The 21,735-nt window shown below is 36.0% G+C and overlaps 1 protein-coding gene across 1 annotated transcript in view; it reads left to right on the top strand.

Moving 5' to 3' along the window:
• The window catches only part of PLXDC2 (plexin domain containing 2), a 406,458-nt gene that overhangs the window by 279,163 nt on the left and 105,560 nt on the right, over window positions 1-21,735 (top strand). Inside the window, exons 7-9 of the mRNA XM_024765446.1 lie at window positions 9,624-9,723; window positions 19,347-19,442; window positions 19,647-19,728. Coding sequence (XP_024621214.1) covers window positions 9,624-9,723; window positions 19,347-19,442; window positions 19,647-19,728 — 278 coding nt within the window. The remainder of the gene's footprint in view (window positions 1-9,623; window positions 9,724-19,346; window positions 19,443-19,646; window positions 19,729-21,735) is intronic.

Genomic DNA, 21,735 nt, shown 5'->3' with positions numbered 1-21,735 from the left:
ATTTTATTAATTTTTTTTAAAAAGTGAAAAGAAGTTGTGCATAAGTAAAAATAATAGTAAAAACATATGTCCTTTCTTAGATAAATGGAATTTGGGAAAATCAAATTCCCGTTTCCTATTCTGTTAATAAAAATAACTAGCTGTCATCCTAGAAACCAGATTCTTTATATTATTTTAAGTTACCATTGAATAGTGATGATTGTTTGCTTTATTACAAATTAGACCTGAAATTCTTGGTCTCTTGATAATGTAACAAGGAAACTACCTGTTCACAAGAAAGATGTGATTCCAAACACATTAGAGACTTGGAATCAAATTTCTTATATTTCTTGATGCTGCCTATCCTAGTATACTATCATATATTAGAAGTTGCATTTCCTCTGACTTGTTTCATCTCTCTTCTCCTATTATATTTTGAATTTATTGTTACTTTAGATACAGACTCAGGAAGGATGTGATTCATTTTGTGTCTATTGGAAATTTGATTAATTTTTTTCACCAGTTCATGGGAGGTACAGAGTGGTCATCAGTTTGAGACAATGCAATTAAAAAGTCACGTAATCCTTCTACATGGCCACAGGGGAACTCATAGAGAATACATATCTCACCTGAGAGTCAGCCCACTTTATCCATTTTCTTGGTTGATTACCTTACAATCTCCTTCAGCAGCAAATTTTAGAGGAGGTCTGTATAGAGTAACTTTACTGTTTATTAAGTAAAATTACTTTTTAATTACTTCTACCATTTAAGTATTTAATCCTAATGTTCCTTAGTGTAACATTTACTGTTTCTGTGGAAGAATGCATAGTTAATAAATCACCATTGCCAATTGGTTGTAGGTTTAACTGTCATCCTAAATGCGTTTTTAAAATGTATTTGAAGACTATTTCTCTTGTTTAAACTGTAATGACCCTTCATTCATGGTAATCATCCTGAAAGCATTAAAAGATGAACACTTGCTGAACTTGTAAAATTTATAGAAAAAAATAATTCAAGGGAGTAAGAGAAAACCAAAAAGAACTGAACAGTGAAACAACTGACATTTAGATATGAAGTGATTTGCCTTTATGGCTATTGCTGTATATGTGAGAATGTTTAACATGTGTTAAAATAATATGTATGCATCCAAGAAACTATATATATATATATATGAAATTTAAATAAAATTTATTTAACAAATGTATAAGATTGAGAAAACCCAGATGACACGAAATGCTAATTATAAACTCTCAAGAAATAATTCCATAACTGAGAACATGTCTCTGCAGAGGAAAGCAAAGCAAAATGGCTCTTTAATAAATTAAGTAAATGTCTCTCAAATTGTGTGTTTTCTAAATTGAGCGTTTCCCAGAATGTGCGTTTCCCAATGCCTATTAGCAATGAAAGGCTCTGAGAAGAACAGCCACAAAGGTAAATTAACTTCATTTAACCCAGAGCTGATCAAACTTTTTTGACCTGGGAATGCATTTTTCATGGAACATCTATTACCACCACCCAGGAAGGTGTGGGGAATGTTGAATTAAAAAAACAATTCATGTGGTGCAGCCACTATGGAGAACAATATGGAGGTTTCTCAAAAAACTAAAAATAGGGTCTTCCCTGGTGGCGCAGTGGTTGGGGGTCTGCCTGCCGATGCAGGGGACGCGGGTTCGTGCCCCGGTCCGGGAGGATCCTGCGTGCCGCAGAGCAGCTGGGCCCATGAGCCATGGCCGCTGAGCCTGCGCGTCCGGAGCCTGTGCTCCTCAATGGGAGAGGCCGCAGCAGTGAGAGGCCCGCGTACTGCAAAGGAAAAAAAAAAACAAAAAACTAAAAATAGAGTTGCCATTTGATCCAGCAATCCCACTCCTGAACTTATATCCAAACAAAACTATAATTCAAAAAGATATATACACCCTTATGTTTATTGCAGCACTATTTACAATAGCCAAGACATGAAAGCAACCTAAATGTCCATCAGCAGATGAATGGATAAAGAAGATGTGGTACATGTATACAATGGAATACTACTCAGCCATAAAAAAGAATGAAATAATGCCATTTGCAGCAACATGGATGCAACTAGAGATTATCATACTAAGTAAAGCAAGTCAGACAGAGAAAGACAAATACCATATGATATCACTTATATGTGGAATCTAAAGTATGACACAAATGAACTTATCAACAAATCAGAAACAGACTCACAGACATAGAGAACAGACTTGTGGTTGCCAAGGGGGAGGGTGTGTGGGGGAGGGAAAGATTGGGAGTTTGGGATTAGCAGATCTAAACTATTATGTGTAGAATGGATAAACAACAAGATCCTACTGTGTGGCGCAGGGAGCTGTATTCAGTATCCTGTGATAGGCTGTGATGGAGGGGAGTGTGAGAAAGAATATATGTGTGTATAACAGAATCACTTGGCTGTACAGCCAGGATTAGCATGGCATTGTGAATCAACTACACTTCAATAAAATTTTTTTAAAAAAAGAAAGAATTCCCAAAAAAATGTAGACACAGATGATTTTATATCTTAGCACTTCCCTGTATTTTAAGTACATAAAGTATAAAGTTGTATCTTCGTGGCTTTATTTAGGATCTAACTCATTTGCATTTGCACTTTTTTGTTATCTCACATATTAAACTCCCAACATTTTAATTTTCTTTTATTTCCCATAGTGTAAGAAAATGATAAATTGAACCCGTTCTCCCTTTATAATGTTGTGAGTGAAAATAAATAAATAAAGTAGCAAGGAAGCAAGATCAATAATCTAGAAGAAATAATTGTAGAAACAGAAATCTTGTTCTAATGCTGGCCCTGCCCCTAGCAGGTTATGTTGTCCTTGGACAAGGTATTTGATCTTCCTGGGTACGTTTTCTCCTTCCAAGCCCTACTTCCATTTAAGCTTTGTGGTGATGTGGAGAGGTCTGTTCTACACGATGCTCCTGCCGGTATAGACCATATCCAGTCCCTGCTCTGAGGATTCCAGGATCAAAGAGCTAATTTATCCCTAAGGCAAAAGGCCTCGTACTTTCCCCATGTCTCCCCAAACCCAGGGTGCGGTTTCCTAATCCCGTTCCTCTTCCCAGCCGTGTTTAGGCAGCTATTTTTACTTACCAACTTCATGCTGTTGTCTCCTTCCAGATTTTCTATGGGGTACGATTGTGGAGATGGGGGTAAGAGGAATGTTAGATTATATCTTTAACGTATGGCTCGCCTTTGCTTTCATGCCATCAAGTAAGTGCATTGCTCAATACCTGGCATATGAAAAGAGTTCAGAATCTAAAAGCTAGAAAGGGATTCAAATAATCGTGCAAAATGTTAACGATATTCAGGAAAGCAAATGGATGTTTTTATAATGTCAAATTTAACCGAAAGCGCTTCTATTCAAATGTAGTTTTCAGACAACTAAGCACTAATACTCAGGGCTTTATGCGTTGCTTTGAGCATGATTTTTTAAAACTGGACGCCCTACTGAGTAAGGAGAAGCCTGATCAGACATTTAAGGGAGATAAGGTAGGAACTTAAGGGTTAAGTGAAGGTAAGAGTGGTTAAAATTTTAAGCTTTGGGGTTTTTTTGATGTATATATATTAAGCTATTAGACATCACATTGCTGATTAGCGAGTTAACAAAAATGAGTTTAGACTAATTCTTCTCCAGTTGCGTCTGATAGGCATATGATTCATACTTGGGAGCACATACTCTGCAATCAAACCCTTGCTGACATGCTGCGCTGCCTATTAGATAGATAGCCGGGCCATAATGGAAACGAATGAATGTTTTGGCAAGGTTTGCAGGGCAGAACAGAGAGAAAAATAAAATTCTATTCCCTGCGACTCAAGCAGCATGCTGTTATCCCCTTAACTGTTTTAGAGACAGACGTTCATGTTTTCGGTACTGTGTCAGGCCCTTGTGTGCTGGAGAATGATACCACAGCACGGAAAAGAGAACAACTTTTGTATTTGAATCTTCCTCCAAAGGCCAGCGTGCTCTGCCTTACCTTTACTGACTCCTAATATCATTTCCTACATTAATTTTGTCTAGTTATTCCAACTCTTTTCTGTCGCTATACTTCATTTGCTTACTGTATCATTTATAGAAAAGAATTATACTTACTTAAATAACAAACTTACCTGTGTCTTGTGAAATGGAAGGAAAATTAAAACACCTTTAAAAAAAGAGTTTATAAATGCTTATGTAAGCTGAAATGGAAGCATATTTTAACTGGCGTTAATGCTCCTTTTCTATATCTATCCTGTGGAATGAATCTAATTGTAAAACTCATTCTCAAAAATTTATGATTCATTACAAATCATACAGAGGCCGAGTGAAGATTTAGCTTTGCTTTAATTATAAAAAGGCAAGTATTATAGGCATTTGAAAATAACGAACTACATTTTTTTTTAAAGCTTGTGTAGTTCAGAGTTTGTATTATTTCAGATTGGCTTCCTGACATCCCCAGGAACTAACTTAGGAGACATTTTAAGGATGAATATAAATTTGTAGATAGGATAAAGGATAGCTTCCATAAGCAGAGTTTTCAGAGATTTTGTACTTGGGCATCATCCTTCATCCCTGCTTCTCTGACTTGGGTACTTACCCAATACAGAGTCCTCTATAGACTAGGGGACTGTGACACTATGACAGATCCTTTCTTGCACACTTTTTGCTCTAATTCTAGATAGTTTATTTATATACATACACACAATTGCTTTGTTGATGTTAGTCAAAAAATAGTTCATGTTAAATGTGGTTTTAGCAGTGCTCCTGATTCAGCCTAACAAACGGCCTCTCATTATAAACTGTCGTGGGAACCTGCAGTCTGGCTCACAGAGAGCTCACACAGCCCAGTTACTTGGCTGCAATAAGTGTGAGTGGATGAACCATCCTTACGCTGAACAACCCCACGCCTTTGAGGTTTTGAGGTAAAAAAGATAACAGCCCAAGAAGGCAAAGTGAAAAAGATAGGACAGTATCAGGTGGAGAGAGGCAGACATGTTCTTGAAAGAAATCTAAGAGAAAGCCTGGACTTTGCCTTGTTAATCTTTTACCAAATTAAGCATTTAATTCAATTGGCCAAAGTGTTTTTTTTTCTAAACCTGATATGTAAGCATTTTATCAAAGGTTTGGGTGGCTTCTAGGAAAATGTAGGGAATCAAAAGCTTCTTGTACATTTTCATGTTAATATTTAATCAGGATAAAATACCAGAGTTTTAGAAATTCTATGCTTTTATTCATGAACTCTATAAAATTTGGAAGAAAAGCATTTGAGGCCAGTGGTATTGCCATCATCCTTTTCCACTGCTTCCTGCCCTGGTCTCCTCCATCTCTGGATGCTTCAGTACACACCATCCTCATAGCCAGCAATGGAAATGAACCCTGAATGTGTGCAGCAACATGCTGGCTCCGATGAAAAGCTCAACTCCATTTTTCCTGCTATTAAGACCAGAAGTCTTGGTGACACTGTTGACTCTCTTCTTTTTCTCACTCTCCTTAAATACATGGCATATTCGTCCAGAATCATCTTCCGGTCGCTCCAGCTCTTATACTTATCACTTATCTAGTGTACTCCAAGCCACCCATTTCTCATCTGCAAAATGGTGACACCCTTCTAACTAGTTTCTCTGTCTCCCTTTTGCCCCTCCAGTCCAGGTTACACATCAGTTACTGTGATCTTTTTCAGATGTAAGGGAATGTCCTTCCTCTGTTCAAGACGGTCTAACCCTTCCCCATACAACTTGGAATAAAATCCAGAGTCATTGCCGTGGCTGGCAGGGAATACATGCTCCCTCTGATCTGTTGTCACTGCGTCCCGTCTCCTTCAGCACTCTTATTTACTCCCTCTGCTCCAGTGATAACCTTTTATTTCCTAAAAGACAGCAAAAGCAATTCAGACAAGGCCTTTGCATGTACTGGTCTCTCTACAGAGCTGTTCCCCAAATCTCCATATGGCAGGTTCTCCTACTACAGAAAAGTCACAGTATCACAGAAACCTTCTGTGACTCCTTCTCTTAAAGAGGCCCCCATCCCTCGCTGTATCTTCCCCATGTTTTCATTTCCTCCTTGGCACTTACCACCTCCTGGCATACTGTATTTTTTATGTTCACTTGTCTTCGTGTCAGTCTCTACTCTCTAGAATGTAAGCTCTATGAGAGCAGGGGCTTTTTTGTTTTCTCCTGTAATTCCAGTGCCTACGATAATACAGAGAAAATGTTCAATTAATATCTGATAAATATTATGAATGAATTCACCCTTATAATTTTTTTGGATCATTATTAACAATGTACTTGGTGAAGCTTGGGAAAATCTAGATCATTCAGTAGAATTATATCGTTGAATTTGAGGTTTGAAAGAGTCCTTACAGGTCATCTACTGTCTTCCTAGAGGATTGGCCAATTTACGATAGGATTATTTTCAGTGGACAAAAAACTCTCTACATTGTTAGGTTACCCATTTTGATTTTGCATGGATTTACCTTAAGTTAAATGAATCTAAATCTGGGTAAATTATACACCTTAGTCTTCATTTTTGGAATCCACAGGGAAAAGAATAAACTAGAAAATAAAAAGATACAGAAGAGTGAAGAAAAAGATGCAGAAAATGCATCTTTTTAATGGACCTTTCCAATATTTCAAGTTTAATTGTACCTAAAGAGATACTTATCTGATTCCCAGAAACCTAGGAGGAAGAATGCTACTTCATTTTCTATAGAGACACACAGAGAAGTTTGTATTGGCTATTAGAGCTTTAGTAGAGAATGCATTGGTTAGTATTGCTGTGTAACAAATCACCCCAAAATGTAGTGGCCTAAACAACTCTATTTCTTATTTCTCACAGGGTATAAGACTCTGCTGATCTCAGCTGGGCTCACTCATGTGTCAGTTGTTAGCTGGTGGATTGGCTAGGGGCTAGTTGTTCAACGATGACCTCTGCTAGAAAGAAAACATTCCTCCACGTGTCTCTCATAGATCTTCAGCAGGGTATATTCTCATGGCAGTGGCAGAAGTCCCAGAAAGGAGGTGGAAATGTACAAGCACCTTTTCAAGCCTCTCTTCTGCTTCAAGTTTGCTGTTGTCTTCTTTTGCCATATTACTGAGGCAGAGGCAGAATGGCAGAGGACCACCAAGTGAGACGGCAGAGTATGGATAAAAAGAGGCCATGGACTGAGGCCATTAGTGCAGTCAATGTACCACAGATCAAATGCACAGGGGGAGAGAGTTTGACTTAGAGATAAAATATAAAGGAAGGGAGTGAAAAGAAGGAAAGAGATGGAGAAAACAAAATAAAAATGAAAGATGGCTAGATAAGGGAAGAGTTAAAGAGAGATAGAAGAGATGGGGTAGATAATGTGAAGAGAAGAGAAGCTAGGATGTCTGCAGATCCAAGACATGTGACCTGAAAAACAAGCTCTCATATGATAATGTAATATTCATAACAATATAATAGAATTTTCCGGTTGACAACAATATAAACTCAAGCTCTGCTTTGAGTATGGGAAAGAAGAAGTACAATTAATTACCACAGAATTATCTGGTAAAATATTTCCTACCTTGCAGAGGAAAACTGCAGTCATAGATGTTGTAAGAATGAAAGCAAGTAACAAATCCAGTAGCAAAGCTTTCGTACTTACTCCTAAGCAGGCATCTACTAATGATGCTGTTTAAAAATTATGAGCTTGTCTTATTAGGATATACAAAATATAACTTGAATTGGAAATTTTTTCTGTGGCTTTCTATCCCTTTGCCTTTTCTTCTTTCACTGTAAGTCTGTCTTAAATATAAATTGCACTTATATTAGCATTCTTCAACATGGAGTATAAACTGGGTAATAATATAATGTACCCTAAGAAAAGGGATTACATACATTGATACTGAGTATGGCTTAGCAATTACCATAAATAAATTATATCAGAGATTCATTTAGTAAATGAACTTTTAGGGACAAAAATCTTGGTTTGATTTTGTTTGTTTCTGCTGTCCAAATATCAGAATACTTCTTAATGGTGGTTAAGAACTGGACACACTGATATAAAACTGGCAATACTACAACATTGTTCAAGAGAGGACTGATTAGTACATAAAAGGAAAATATCTTCCATTTACTATTTTGAGATAATTCCACAAATTTCAGAAACATTAATATTTCCTCTTAGTTTCAACAAAATAACACTTTTTACAACTAGATGATGTCAGGGGCAAAAATAAGCAGTACAGTCCTTATTACATCTCTCCAAGTTATTTTCCTTCTTTTTTTAAAATTTACTTATTTTATTTATTTATTTTTGACTGCATTGGGTCTTTGTTGCTGCGCCCAGGCTTTCTCTAGTTGCGGAGAGTGGGGACTACTCTTTGTTGCGGTGCACGGGCTTCTCATTGCGGTGGCTTCTCTTGTTGCGGAGCATGGGCTGTAGGCATGCAGGCTTCAGTAGTTGTGGTGCGTGGGCTCAGTAGTTGTGGCTCGCAGGCTGTAGAGTGCAGGCTCAGTAGTTGTGGCACATGGGCTTAGTTGCTCTGCAACATGTGGGATCTTCCTGGGCCAGGGATCGAACCTGTGTCCCCTGCATTGGCAGGCAGATTCTTAACCACTGCAACACCAGGGAAATCCCCTATTTTCCTTCTTTTTTATTGCCACGCTGTTTATTATGGCTTATACAACCATGTCTGATGTAATATGATCTTTAATGAATTACCCACAGATGGCCCACAATCTGCTTATTCTACTTAAAAGATTTGTTCGTGCATTTATCCTTCCATATTGTTTCTTGTCCCTTTATGTATTGAAGATGTTTTCATCCCCATTTTCATTTCTATAAAACTGGTAGTAAAGATAGTAATCATATCTCCAATGATTCTTTTCTAAATCTAGAAAAAGCAGCTCCAAGAGTTTGTCTCATTTATAACTGTTGTATCATGTTTAATATAGTCTCAGTGTGTCCTAATTTTTTAAAACTGTACATATTATAAATGTCTATAATATGCAGATTTGGGCTCTATTGAGGTTTAAATTTAGGAAATATGACCTTGAACTGACCCATAATAATTCATAAGTTTTCCATATGAGTTTTAACCAGAATAGTGAAGTTCATCCATTAAGGAACAATTGCCAAATTTCGCTATATATTAATCAACGATGATATTGTTACATATATATTTATATATATTTAGGAATGCACTTATTATCTTTCTCTAGGTTTTATATCTATAAGGCCACTTGTAAACAAGGATTTTTTAAAACTATGAAAATGAATATATAATAGAGTCTTTGGGGAAAACAAATGGTACAAAAAGAATCTCTATCTCTGTAATGATAGTCCGCACTACGTGCATTCATGGTGTGCCTGTATGTGTGAGAAGTTTTCAGTATTCAGCATCAGTTAGATTCTCTGAGAATCTGTTACTTTCATCATCAAGTAGCCCTGTCTGTAGGACCAGGAACTCTCTTGTCACTTTAACCCATCGAATAGCACTAAACAGATGTTATTTTTAGGTATTGTATGTTTTTCTTCTCTAATGTTTCCTGCTCTCTCTCTTCCTTCATCTCCATAATCAAATTTTATCCATTAAACAAGATGGTCGCATTCCCCACACGTACCCCAAATGAAATTCAAATCTAACTCACAGCAATCTGCTTTTTCTTTTCCAGATTCCTGTCTTGGTCACACAGATAAGTTCGACCAATCACCCAGTGAAAGTGGGGCTGTCAGATGCATTTGTCGTTGTCCACAGGATCCAACAAATTCCCAGTATGTAGAAGAAGGGTAATGGCAGAGTCTGAGCCTGCTGTGGGGTAAATTTAAAGGAGATTGATCTAGGGCAGATGTGACTCTTCCAACAATCGAATCACTTAGCTAATTGCTGCTTGTTAATTATATTGTTTGGCTTGGAAGTCTTTTTGGCATTTGCTGTCTCTCTGTTAGTGTTGAACTAATAACTTAGGTGAAGTGAAGTTAAATAGCCAAGCCAAGAGAATTTGGATTCTTTGGAATAGTTAGCTTGGTTGTGCAGATATATTTCTTTTATTAATAGGAAGAGGAACATAAAAGAGTGACAGCTCATTTGATTGATAGGTGTATATGATTGTTTATTTCATTTAAATACATTTATCAGCAAAAGAACAGCCTTGTACCGTTTCATGTTTAACATGTTTGTATAAAACTGAGAGTGTAAAGGAAGATTTTCAAAAAGTATAAACTGAGATTAAAAAAATCTTGATGGAGCCATACCTACCATACAATATATTTTATTTTCATTGCTTAAATCATTTTTGCCTATCTAATCTAGTTTACATTTGCAGAATAAAAACATATATGTTACTTTGGGCATCTGTTCATCGTATTAGAAATCCAAATTGTAACTGCTGATCATGTAAATAGCCCTCTTTTGAAAGCTTCTGTGTTTTAAAACCTCCTTCTAGTTCAAGAACAGCCCTGAGGGTTGCTTGGGTATGTTAGTACCAAAGGTGACTGTTTGTGTCCCAGAGGTACTTATGTAAAGCAAGAGGTTATGATACATCTCAAGATTAGATCATTCCTTTCCCTTTTGCTCAAATTTCTTGAGCAAAATTCTTTATTTCATTATAGTGATAGACTTAATTTATCACATGCATATGCTGTTTGGTCTTGACTTGAACTAACTCTGTTTATGTCACCTCAAATATAGAAAGTAAATGACGTGGAAATCAGACTTTTCAGAGCAGAGGATTGGCTGGAAACATTATAGGGGTTATCTTACAATTACGGTTTAGAATGACATTCATATGTGACAGTTCTGCTTGGTGAAGACCGTGAATCTTCCATGGCTGTTTCTCCTTATTAGCTGAGAATTTGCGGGAGGTAATATTCCAGCCACCTGTTAAATCAAGGCAGATTTTCCAGAAACAAACCTGTACTGTGAACAGAGCAGAGATATATCCTTATGTGTAGGCAACATAAAGACATCCTGACAGAACTCTTAGTCAACAGGCTGAACCCTGGGAGAGGCCAAGTTGACTTCTGTGTGAGGAGGAATGTTCTCACATTCTTCCTTTCAGAGGAGTTAGTCAAGCATGACCTGAGTCAATTACTGCACAAGTAAAAGAATTGCTAGTTTTAGTTTATTTGTGGCTTCTTTCATCCCAGAAAGAATTTTATTTGCAGCTTCCTCAGAGGGCATCTTGGCCCACATTGATGTGCTGATATATTATTGTTTAGAGAAAAAGACCCACCAACGTACAAAAAAAAATTTTTTACAAATGTAATATTCAAGTGTTGTGTCAGAACTGAGACATGATAAAATTGTACTCAGACTTCAGAGTCCCAAAATGCAATTTTGCACCCCTTGTTATATTGTAACAGGGTGACCATTATGTTTAGAGGGGAAAATATCCTTCTCAAATATAAATTTAATTGAATAAATTGGCAAAATTAATATGAATTTTGAGAACAGATTATGTCTAAAGTTTGGGAATCAGCATTAATCTAAAGAAAGTACTCAAGCTTTGAGTTCAGGGAGAAGCTTCTCTCAGGCAGGCTATGTGCTGGAGTGACATTTACATTTCCTGTTGACCTCACTGTCACCTTGAGAAAATTTGCCAGGAAGGAACGGAAGTCCTGAGTTTCTAATCTACTCATCCCTGCCATTAGATGGGACTGTATTTCAGCAAGAACACTGGAATTCATGTGTTCTACTTAAAAAACTTTGGGGGAACAGAAAAATTTTAATCTCCTTAAAAATCTGTTCCCACATTTATCAGGTGTAACAGTATCTGTTACAGGAGGTTCTGTATAATAGGAAAGATATGGTTGCATGGCTGCATTGTATTCTCAGCTGGAAAAAAAAAAACACACTTGTTTACTTCAGACATTAGGCTAACCCAAGAATATCGTAATACAAGTTATACAAGTATCATTTTTTCCTGAGAAATCAGATGATTCCTAGAGATCAGTGTGTTACTTACTTGTACAATTAGAATTTAGATAAATATTTAAGTCCTTTTCAAGATTCTGTTCCCTTATTTAATAACCTTCATTATTAGGAGTCATCCTCATAGGGAATTTAAATCTTTCATCTCTGTTACCCCTTTTTCTTCTCCTGAGTGAATTTAGGGAAAAACTGATCATTATCCTAAGTAATGGGCGGCTTGCTTTCTTCTGTATTCCAAGGTGCATTATTACACAGGACCTTGTTCTCATAAGATCAATTTTCTGTTCTTTAAATCATTTTGGTTACATGGGTTATAGAACCTAGATCCTTTGCTTAATCTAGCCATGACAACATGGGAAAGTGAGCCACAACGTTGAGAGTAATTTTTCCCAGTGGGACCACAATAGTATACCATTCTTATCAGATTTGGTGAAGGTTTGGTAGAGCATTCAAAAAGCTTTAAGGCAAATTGAATTTGTTTATTACGAAGATTCCTCCCCACCATCATAACATCAACAGCAAAAAAATTGCTTTTCAGTTTTTAAAGGCTTCCAAATAATAAATGTTTTCCATGTAACTTTCAGGCATAGTTTATTAAAATAGCCTTTACCTTTCAAAAAAGATTAGGTGATCTGATAGTTTAAAATATCAAAGGGAATTTAGGCATTGTTAGTAAATCAGTAAGTAGTTCTGAAGTTACAAGGGGATTCCTTTGCTCCTTCAAAAAAATGAAAAATGTCTATGGTGAAATTAACCCTTATATTAAATAAAGAAAAAGAAAAACTAGTTAAAAATCCAGAATGTATAAGGGAAATTGTAATGTGAATACTGGTCATGAGACCTTGAACATACTATTTAATTTCTATAACTTTCTTTATATGCAAAATGACCATCTTAGTACCTAAGATACAATATGTGTATAGCATGTGGTACCTGGCACAAAGTAACACTGTATTTATATTTACTTGTATTGCTTATCCATCGGCATCCACATTGTTACTTTAAAAAGACAGTGATGCTGACTGAGGTGTCCACACCCAGGCCCAGTGCCCATGAGAGTGAGGCCACAGGGGATTTCCACTCAAGGACACCTTGACACTCTCTGAAACTCATTCTTTCTGACCATGACAGCATTTGTTTCTTAACATATTGTTGTGTCTGTCTGTCCATGTGTATGTATATCTCTGCATCACCTTCTGTTTTTCATAAACTATTTTGTAGAACTTTAGAAACAGGAAAAAAAAAAGTATAGAGATCATCCAATTCAATCTCCACAGGTACAGATGTGAAAAACAGGTCTACATACAATGTAGACCTTGTTTATTCATTACAGAAATACAAGTGTAAAAACATACTTGGGATTATAAGCGTAGTCCAGATTAATCCAGAGGAATTGATAAAATAATAGAAAACTCAAAGAAGGCAATTAAATTGCCTGTAAACCTACTACAGAGAGATAACAATCAATGTTTTCATATCTCAGCATCCAATCTTTTGTTTATAGTGTATACACACACACACACAGGGTAAGAAAATTGGCATTATCCTATACATATTTTTGCCACCTGTTTTTCTTATAATATATACAGCACGTTTTTCTTACACTGCTAAATACCTGTGTAAATGTGGTCGTTAATAGCTGCAACAAATTCCTTTGTTTCATAATTTGTGTAATCTGTTTTCAGCACTGGTTTGTCATGTAGGTTGCTTTTCATATTAATTGTCAGTAAAACAGCAGTGCTAAACATCCTTGCTTTTGAATTTTTACTCATATCTAATCCATAAAAAATGAATATGTAACCATGGAATGTTAATGAATTTTTATGTATTTTGACAGATTGCTTTCTGTAAGGGTTGTACCAATCTACTCCCCCACCAGCATCATATCAGATATCCCATTTCCCCAAATGCTCTCAGACACTACTATCATTTTTTAAACTTCGCAAATTTGATAAGCAGAACGTGATATTTCATTGACGCTCTAATATTCTTTTGATTACCAGAAAGTTCTAACATTGTCATATATTCATAGGTCATGTGTAATTGCCATAATTTCTTGTTAAGTAGCTCTGCTAAGTAATTCTTTCTCAGCCTCAGCTCATGACCCTCCATATTTTTTTCTGCAGTGTGCAGAGGCCTTCCTGGGTAAACCTACAGTGCTCTCTAGTACTGTTCTACTTGTTTGTTTCTCTCTCCTCCGGTTTAACGTTTTGAATTTTCATCTTAATCTCCACAGTGCTGACCTTCCCCATCATCCCTCACCTTTTTCTCCACCCTCTGAGCTTAATGAGCATAACATTTCCAGCAAGAGACCCAAAAAATCCGTTCATGCCTCCACGGTCCGTTTATTTGGAAACTTAAGTCTATGTCATTTCAGTAATGTGAAAGTTACGTTAACACACACACGCAGAATTCTTGTACTAGAAACTAATCTGGAAAGCAGCTGACCTAACTTGAAACGGTTCTACTACAAGTTATGATAATGGCAATTTCTGAATCCCTTAGAATACTCCACTTTTTTCTTCTCACCAGCATGCATTATCTGGTTCTTTCTTAACACCAGTCCCTTTCTCATCAGCGTCTTCTGTTTTAAATTTATTGACATTGTGTATGCTACAGTGTGCCTTTGCTTTTTGGTGATTATTATTCACAGCTCAATAAGAAACATTAGCATTTTCAAAAATAAAGCTGACAACTAATTTGGAGAGAAAACATATTTTAAAAATACTTAGAGATTTAGGGAACTCTTTGAGGAACATTGTATGTAGTTTGCCATACACGGTCTCTTTATGAGCTTACAGACCAGTCAGCAATTTCTCAAAGAACTTGATCAAAATTATGTTCACAGACTGAAAAGAAAAAAATAACTTTAAGAAACAGAGATGCACTTTTATTACGCAAAATGTCTTAAGCGTTAATTCTCAAAAACATAGTAGTATAGACCAGTACTGTCCAATAGAACTTTCTGTGCTGATGAAATGTTTTAAATCTGAATTGTCCAATACGGACTTACTAGCTACATGTGACTACTATGCACTTAAAGTGTGGTAGTGAAACTGGGGTATTGAATTTTTACTTGGATTCAATTAATTTTAAGAGTTATGTATGACTAATGGTCACCATACTGAACAGGGTGACAGTGGACCCTATACACATGTTTAAATAGAACATTAAATTTCAAGTATAATATTTACATTAACCTACTTTTTACTTCTTCTTTGCCTTCTGAAAGGCCTTAGAATTTTAGATATTATTCAGTGATACATTTTCAAATTTAAGCATTTCACTTTAATTGGTTTTGCCCATAAAAAAATTGTAATTTTGGATTCAGCGGTAGGACACATCCATTAGAATTACTTAGCAACTAAAATAAAAGAACATGTTGACAAACTATGGAAGAAACAAATAGTCTTGGAAAAACATGACTTTTTTTTTCTTAACAATTTATACACCCCAATTAAAGCTCTTTCAGAAGAACTGAGCCTCACCTGTTATTTTCAAAGTTATCAGGGTCTTTTCATTCATTTAAGGACGGATCGCTCTACAAATCCTTCAGGAAATTGTGTCATCTTACCCTTGTGTTCCTCAAAATGGAAAACACTTCAAACTTATTCATTTTACAGAAGATAAAATTGCTTCTCTTTACCACACAGCTTCATTAGGTGCTTCTGTTGTCAAGTACACACTAGCTCACTCGAGGCTGAACAAAAGGAAGAAGAAATAGAAATCATGACATTTTCCCCATAAAGTATCCTCTCACAAAATTCTTCCAAGATAGATAGCATCACGCAAAGTGATATTTTATTGCTTTAATACATACATTTCTAACATACCCTATTTGCTTGATCTTGATTTTTCAAAAGAAGCAAAAATTTAAGAATTTTCTGGATATTATAAATCACTGATTAATTTTGACATATTTGAGAATTTTTTTTAGAATTTCTATGAACACAAAAGAATAATGAGAGGAAAATATGAGAGGTTCAGATTAGCACCTCATGGTCACCTAAATTTTATGTTGCCTTTTCCAATGCTGAATTATATTATTTTTTAATAGAACTACAGGGAGAATTTTTTTTTTTTTTTTTTGCCACACTACACGGCACGCAGGATCTTAGTTACCTGACCAGGGATCGAACCTGTGCCCCCTGCAGTGGAAGCACAGAGTCTTAACAACTGGACCTCCAGGGAAGTCCCAAGAATTTTTAAATGTTTCAGGCAAAAGAATCTTCTATTTGTAGATGCTTTATTTCACAACTCCAACTAGCTAATTCTGGTAATGCATTGCATTTTCGTGTGGGAAGCTTATAACTTCTATAATAGTGCACTTTTTCTCTCAAGAGTCTCTTTTTTCCTGAGTCTTTATGCTGGGAATGAACTTGTAGTTGTGCAATACATGCTATTTACATTAAAGATTACTCAGTAAATGGTGCTGTGTGCTGGGCTCAGTGGGAACTAGTAAAGAAAATAAGAAATAATCATTTGGGACCAGTCATTAAGCATTGACAACACATAAATAAGGAAATTTTAACTAATCATTTACTTGACAATCCAGACAAAATATTAAAATATTTATATAAAGAATCAGACAATTGAGGAAATTACTCATACATTCTCTGTGTGAATGTTAATTTTCAAGACAGACAAGTAAACTAGATCATGGCTAATCATGCCACAGGGTACTCATTAAACTGTTTTCATTTGAGCTAGAGTGGATATTGATTGGAGAGGATTCCTGGTGTTTCCATACAATCACTCTGTCCCTCCTGCTGATTGCTTAAAATGTCTAAAAACATGCAATTCAATAGTTACACTTTGAATCATATCACCTTAAGATTTTGATTACTGCATTTTATTCTCTATGTGTTAGCTGCTCAGAGATTTATTTCATTTCATTTTTAAAAAAAATGTTAAAAGCCCCTAATGGTTATTATAGTTGATCTTGGTTTTGTAAAGATGTAATAAAACAGTTGAAGCTGTATCACCACAGCTAAGGTACTGAATGTTTGGTTCACCATTATTTTGGCTAACTTTCTAAAGAAGACACATGGGCTAAATACATTTCTGGAATCAAATGAAAGTTCTAGTATTGGCAGGAGCTACCAGTAAATACATTCCTAATTACTTGTTTTTGACAGGGAGATGTATGATACACAACAGAAATGACCATTTGGAAGCTGTCATTAATTGGCAGGTCATCAAACAAAACACGTTCTCATTAATTTTGGTTTTATTAAATTCATCTCCTCCCAATAGTTGGAGTTATCTGAGCAGGTGATAGAACTAGCATGGCAAAAATGTCACTGCTTCCCTTTACCCCATTTGCATGATCAATAATTAAACTCCCAGAGGCTTCACGGTCATGTCCATAGTTTGAACTTTTCAAAGTGTAGTATGAAGTTAAAAGAAAACTGGTATTTTAAGCACCTACTAATATGATACTGTGCAAACTTTAGTATGAAGAAGACTCAGAAACCCCCATCACAGTGATCTCATGGCAAGTCTATATTGTTTATTTATTTCCAAAACCTAAATTGTTTAGCAAAATGCATAGGAAAGCACGTGTTCTCTTTAGACAAAGGCAGAAACTGAGTAATAGTTTCAAATGCCTTAAAAGTTAAAAAAAGAAAAGACATTATTCATGTACCTCAAGAAACCTTACTAAATATGAAATTTCTCTAATGTTGGATAAAGTTTGCACTTTGAAAATTATATATGCATCTTTTGCTTATACAAAAAAGATGTGAATTGGATTAACATTTTTAATCAGTGTTTCCCAATCTGAGAAACCTGAAGATATATTGAGTGAAGCATTCCTAGCATTCTAGAAGCATTCCTTGCCTCCAAAGAGTTCATTTTGGACCCCTTCCCGTCTTCCTCTTCTGCAGTAGAATTTCATTGTGAATAATCAGAAATGGGTGAAAGAATATGAGTGGAGAGAAACAGATATGTGTAGGTTGTGAGTAAATGTTTGACTTCCCTCCTGGATGTGTAGGTATCTACATTTCCTGAACACTGTTACTAAAAGAGAGCTTGCTGTCTTCTGGGCACCACACCCTGTTTTATGTCCTAGAGGAGATCATTGTTGGTCTATTTACTTTAATCAAAATTTAACCTTCCCTAATATAAGAGGGGAAACAAATTCCTAGAAGCCTGATTTCAGGGCCTAGATCTATAGAAATTAGATCAGTACATGCAGCATATAACCGGTGTGATCTATGGTTGCCATATTGATGTTAGACAAAAATTATATCTGATATTTATTGAACTTACAATGTGAAAGGGATTATTCTAAGCAACTTTCATTTACTATCATTTTAATTTTCAAAACAGATCTGTGATAGAGGTACTATTATCTCTATTTTATAGGCGAGGAAAGTGAAGTACAGAAAGACTAACAAAAGAGCCAAAGTTCATGCAGATACCAAGTAGCAAGCCTGGGACTTGAACCAGACTTTTCAAATACATGCATTATTAACCACTGTGACATATGACTTCCCCAAGTTGGATACTATGATATTTTAAAAATAATTTATAGCTTCCCAAATAATTCCTGGTAGATATAATAGTATTCAGGAAATGCATTCCTGTCGTTATAAGCATTCCAAGAGCTAAGTAAAATACCAATAATATCAATTTTCCATTTCCATTTACCTAACTCAAGCAAGCTAATATAGTATAAGGCTCAGGTCTTTTTTCAAAAGTAGATTTTAAGTATATATCATCAACGTCTTTTTTTGTTATAAAATACATTTGCTTGTATTTATCTGATTTTTACTTATTAAATTTTTTGTCAAAGTCTCTATCTAACCTATTCCTCAGGAACACCACTGGATTTGCCGATGAATTATTATAAATTCCTGCATGCAATATAAGTGCTAATTATTAACCTTCCTTGGATATGACACTGTACATTTAATAGCAATACTGATTCTTTAATGATTTAATTTCTGTCTTCAAGTTTATTAAAGAAACTTATTCTAAACCTTTAAAGCAATCAGATTCTTATTCTAGCTAAACCAGCTTTACTTAGACTGAAAAATTTTTAGTTGCTACCCATTCCTAAAGGACTCACTTCAGTTTTAGCTTCAGAGAAGTGGGGTCATCTTACCTTCTTGATTTCATATGTCAAAATCTTTCAAAATTTATAAATCTATGAAGAAAATATCTTAAGTATACTCCGAATGACAGTGGGTTTGAGCCCTGCTAGTGAAGTGAGAAATTTGAGACCCTAATCAACATTTTCAGCTTCCTTGTTGAAAATGCTGCTGGGTACAAGAATTTCAGATTTTGATAATCAACCTTTTTATAGGGTTTGATTATTTTAAATTTTTATTTTAAAACCCCACCAGGTGAAACGCTTATAATTCTACATTCATTATTAAAATGCAGTTGTTTTATAAGTGAAGAAATGTTGAAAGTGGATTTTTTTTTCTACTCTCCATGCTGTTTCTTGTTTTTACAGATGTTCGAAGAAGAACAATTTATGAATACCACCGAGTAGAACTACAAATGTCAAAAATCACCAATATTTCAGCTGTGGAGATGACCCCATTGCCTAGTAAGTTAACATGTAAACATAGCTAGGTGGGAAAAATGATTTGCAATTTGTATGATCTGATCTTTTTATGCATGGGTCTTTTGATCCTGCGTGTATATGGGGATGCGCGGGTGATGTTAATTTTGGCAGAGCAGTCTTTTTTTTCTCTCTCTCCCTCCATGCTGCCAATTAGTCTTGATGCATCCATTCTCTCCTGTTTCCTAGCATGTCTCCAGTTTAATGGTTGTGACCCCTGTGTATCCTCTCAGATTGGCTTCAACTGCAGTTGGTGTAGTAAACTTCAAAGGTAACAGACAGTAATGCAAAATATTTTTAAACTTTATGAAGACTTGTTCTACTCTTCCATTGAATTTTGAATGTGTCAGGTGTGTTGACTGGATATACATGAACAAATGTACATGTGTTAAACAAAACACCAAAATGCAAAAAATGCTCAGACATGGGAATTGTAGTATTTTCCTTTGATTGCCCAAAGTGACCATGAACCTTTGTAGTCCATAAGATAATTATCTGACATATATTTATAATTGCTATGGGGCTTAAGATAGATGATGATTGTGATTGATGAATCTATAAATTGCAGCTGTTGGTCCGTATTCTTCAGAAATCATGGTATGACATATCTTCACAATAACAAGGATGGTTAATGCATAATCACATCAACATTCTTAGCAAATTCCTATAAATATCTCAAAGGTTACTGACCTAGATTAGAGGTGTAGTCTGAGGCTGAGGAATACAGGGACACTAACAGGACTCTACATAAGTAGAACGTGCGGTTTGGGCCTGGGTTGTAAATAACTGACTTTGAAACTTACGCTGAATCACTTGGTTGTGTCCAAGAGGTTTACTGATTTTCATGAATGGCAAAGAGAGTTTTTCGGAGACTGAATGCTCATTTGTTGGAAATGCAGAGTGAAGACGTTTAAATGTGTTTTATTTACTCAACCATTTTGTGTAGCAGTTATGTCCCGAGTGCTGGGAAAGCAGCAGTGATTAATATAGATGTGGTCCCTGCCCACCATGGAGCTTCCAGCCTGTCCGGGAATAAGTCCCCTCTCACCTGCAGAGTCTATGAAAAATCCGCTTCTTCCTCCAGGAGAACTGAGTCTTCAAGTTTGTGCACGTTCCAGCAGAGCTTTCTGTTGTATGAGAAGCCGGTGTCTTATCATCCTGCTGCAGCCTTTGCTGTAAAGATAGGGACATGTTCAGGACTACTTTAAAAGTTATTGAAGTATAAAGAATAGAATGCCAATTCCTTGATAACAAGCTGTGGGAAACATGTGTGACTTGCTAACTTTGGGACAACCACTACAGTATTTCAGATAGAGCAATATTATTTACTATAACCGCTGTTTTATTTTCAATTTAACATGTTGTTCCAATAATTTCCTTTGTGCAACTAATTTCAAACAATGGAAAAGCAGACAGGCGATCACCATTCTTAAAAGCAGATTTTTAACTTGGCTATATCTCCAGAGTGGGAAGAACTGCTATAAAATTAAGGATTTGTAGTCATTTATATTCAAATACTGCTGACATGCCACAAATTACAAGCATATCAGAAGTTAGTCAAAATCTGTTTAGATAATGACCAAAATGAATCTAAAGAGATGGCATTTTAATAGGTATATTTTAGTAACACTGATCTGAGACATGAAAAAAGCCCAAAGGAATTAAGTAAAAGGTCCTGGTTTGGGGTACGCATCTAATTGAAGTTCCAGTTCCGTGGTCAACTCCTCTGAGAACGTCCCCTAAACCATGAGTCTGTGTGAGGCGCCCAGCCCCTGTGGGTCTCGGCATCCTGCACCAACCTCCATAATTAGCATTTAGCTCAAGGCTTACGGACATTTGTCACTTGTCTGTCTCCTCTGCTAGGCTCCGGGTTTATTAAAGGTGAATTGTCCTTACATCTCCACAGCCTAAGAATGTACCTGATACTGCAGAAAAATGAACGAGTGAATGAATGATGGCTAGGTTCCAAAGGAAGAAATCATGATTTGACTTGTCTGGGAATGAAGGATCTCCCAGGATGAGGGACTTTCAGAGTTGAAACCAGGAAAGTTGAGGGAAAACCAGGACGAGTTAGCTACCCCAGCTAGAGTACTATTCAGACAATCTCGACTGAAACAATGTCATTATAAATGAAGGTTTGGGACACTAGTCTAGAACCCTACCTTCTACTAACCATTTCATTATTTTCAAAAAATTTTTTGGGTGGAAATACATGTTTAAAGCTCCAGACAAGCAATTCTGACAATTGAAACACATCCACAAGTTGTGCAAAATGCTT

Source organism: Neophocaena asiaeorientalis, unplaced genomic scaffold, assembly GCF_003031525.2.
Source record: "Neophocaena asiaeorientalis asiaeorientalis breed wild unplaced genomic scaffold, Neophocaena_asiaeorientalis_V1.1 scaffold217, whole genome shotgun sequence".
NCBI classification, from domain to species: domain Eukaryota; kingdom Metazoa; phylum Chordata; class Mammalia; order Artiodactyla; family Phocoenidae; genus Neophocaena; species Neophocaena asiaeorientalis.
This window is presented reverse-complemented; position numbering and strand designations above follow the sequence as displayed.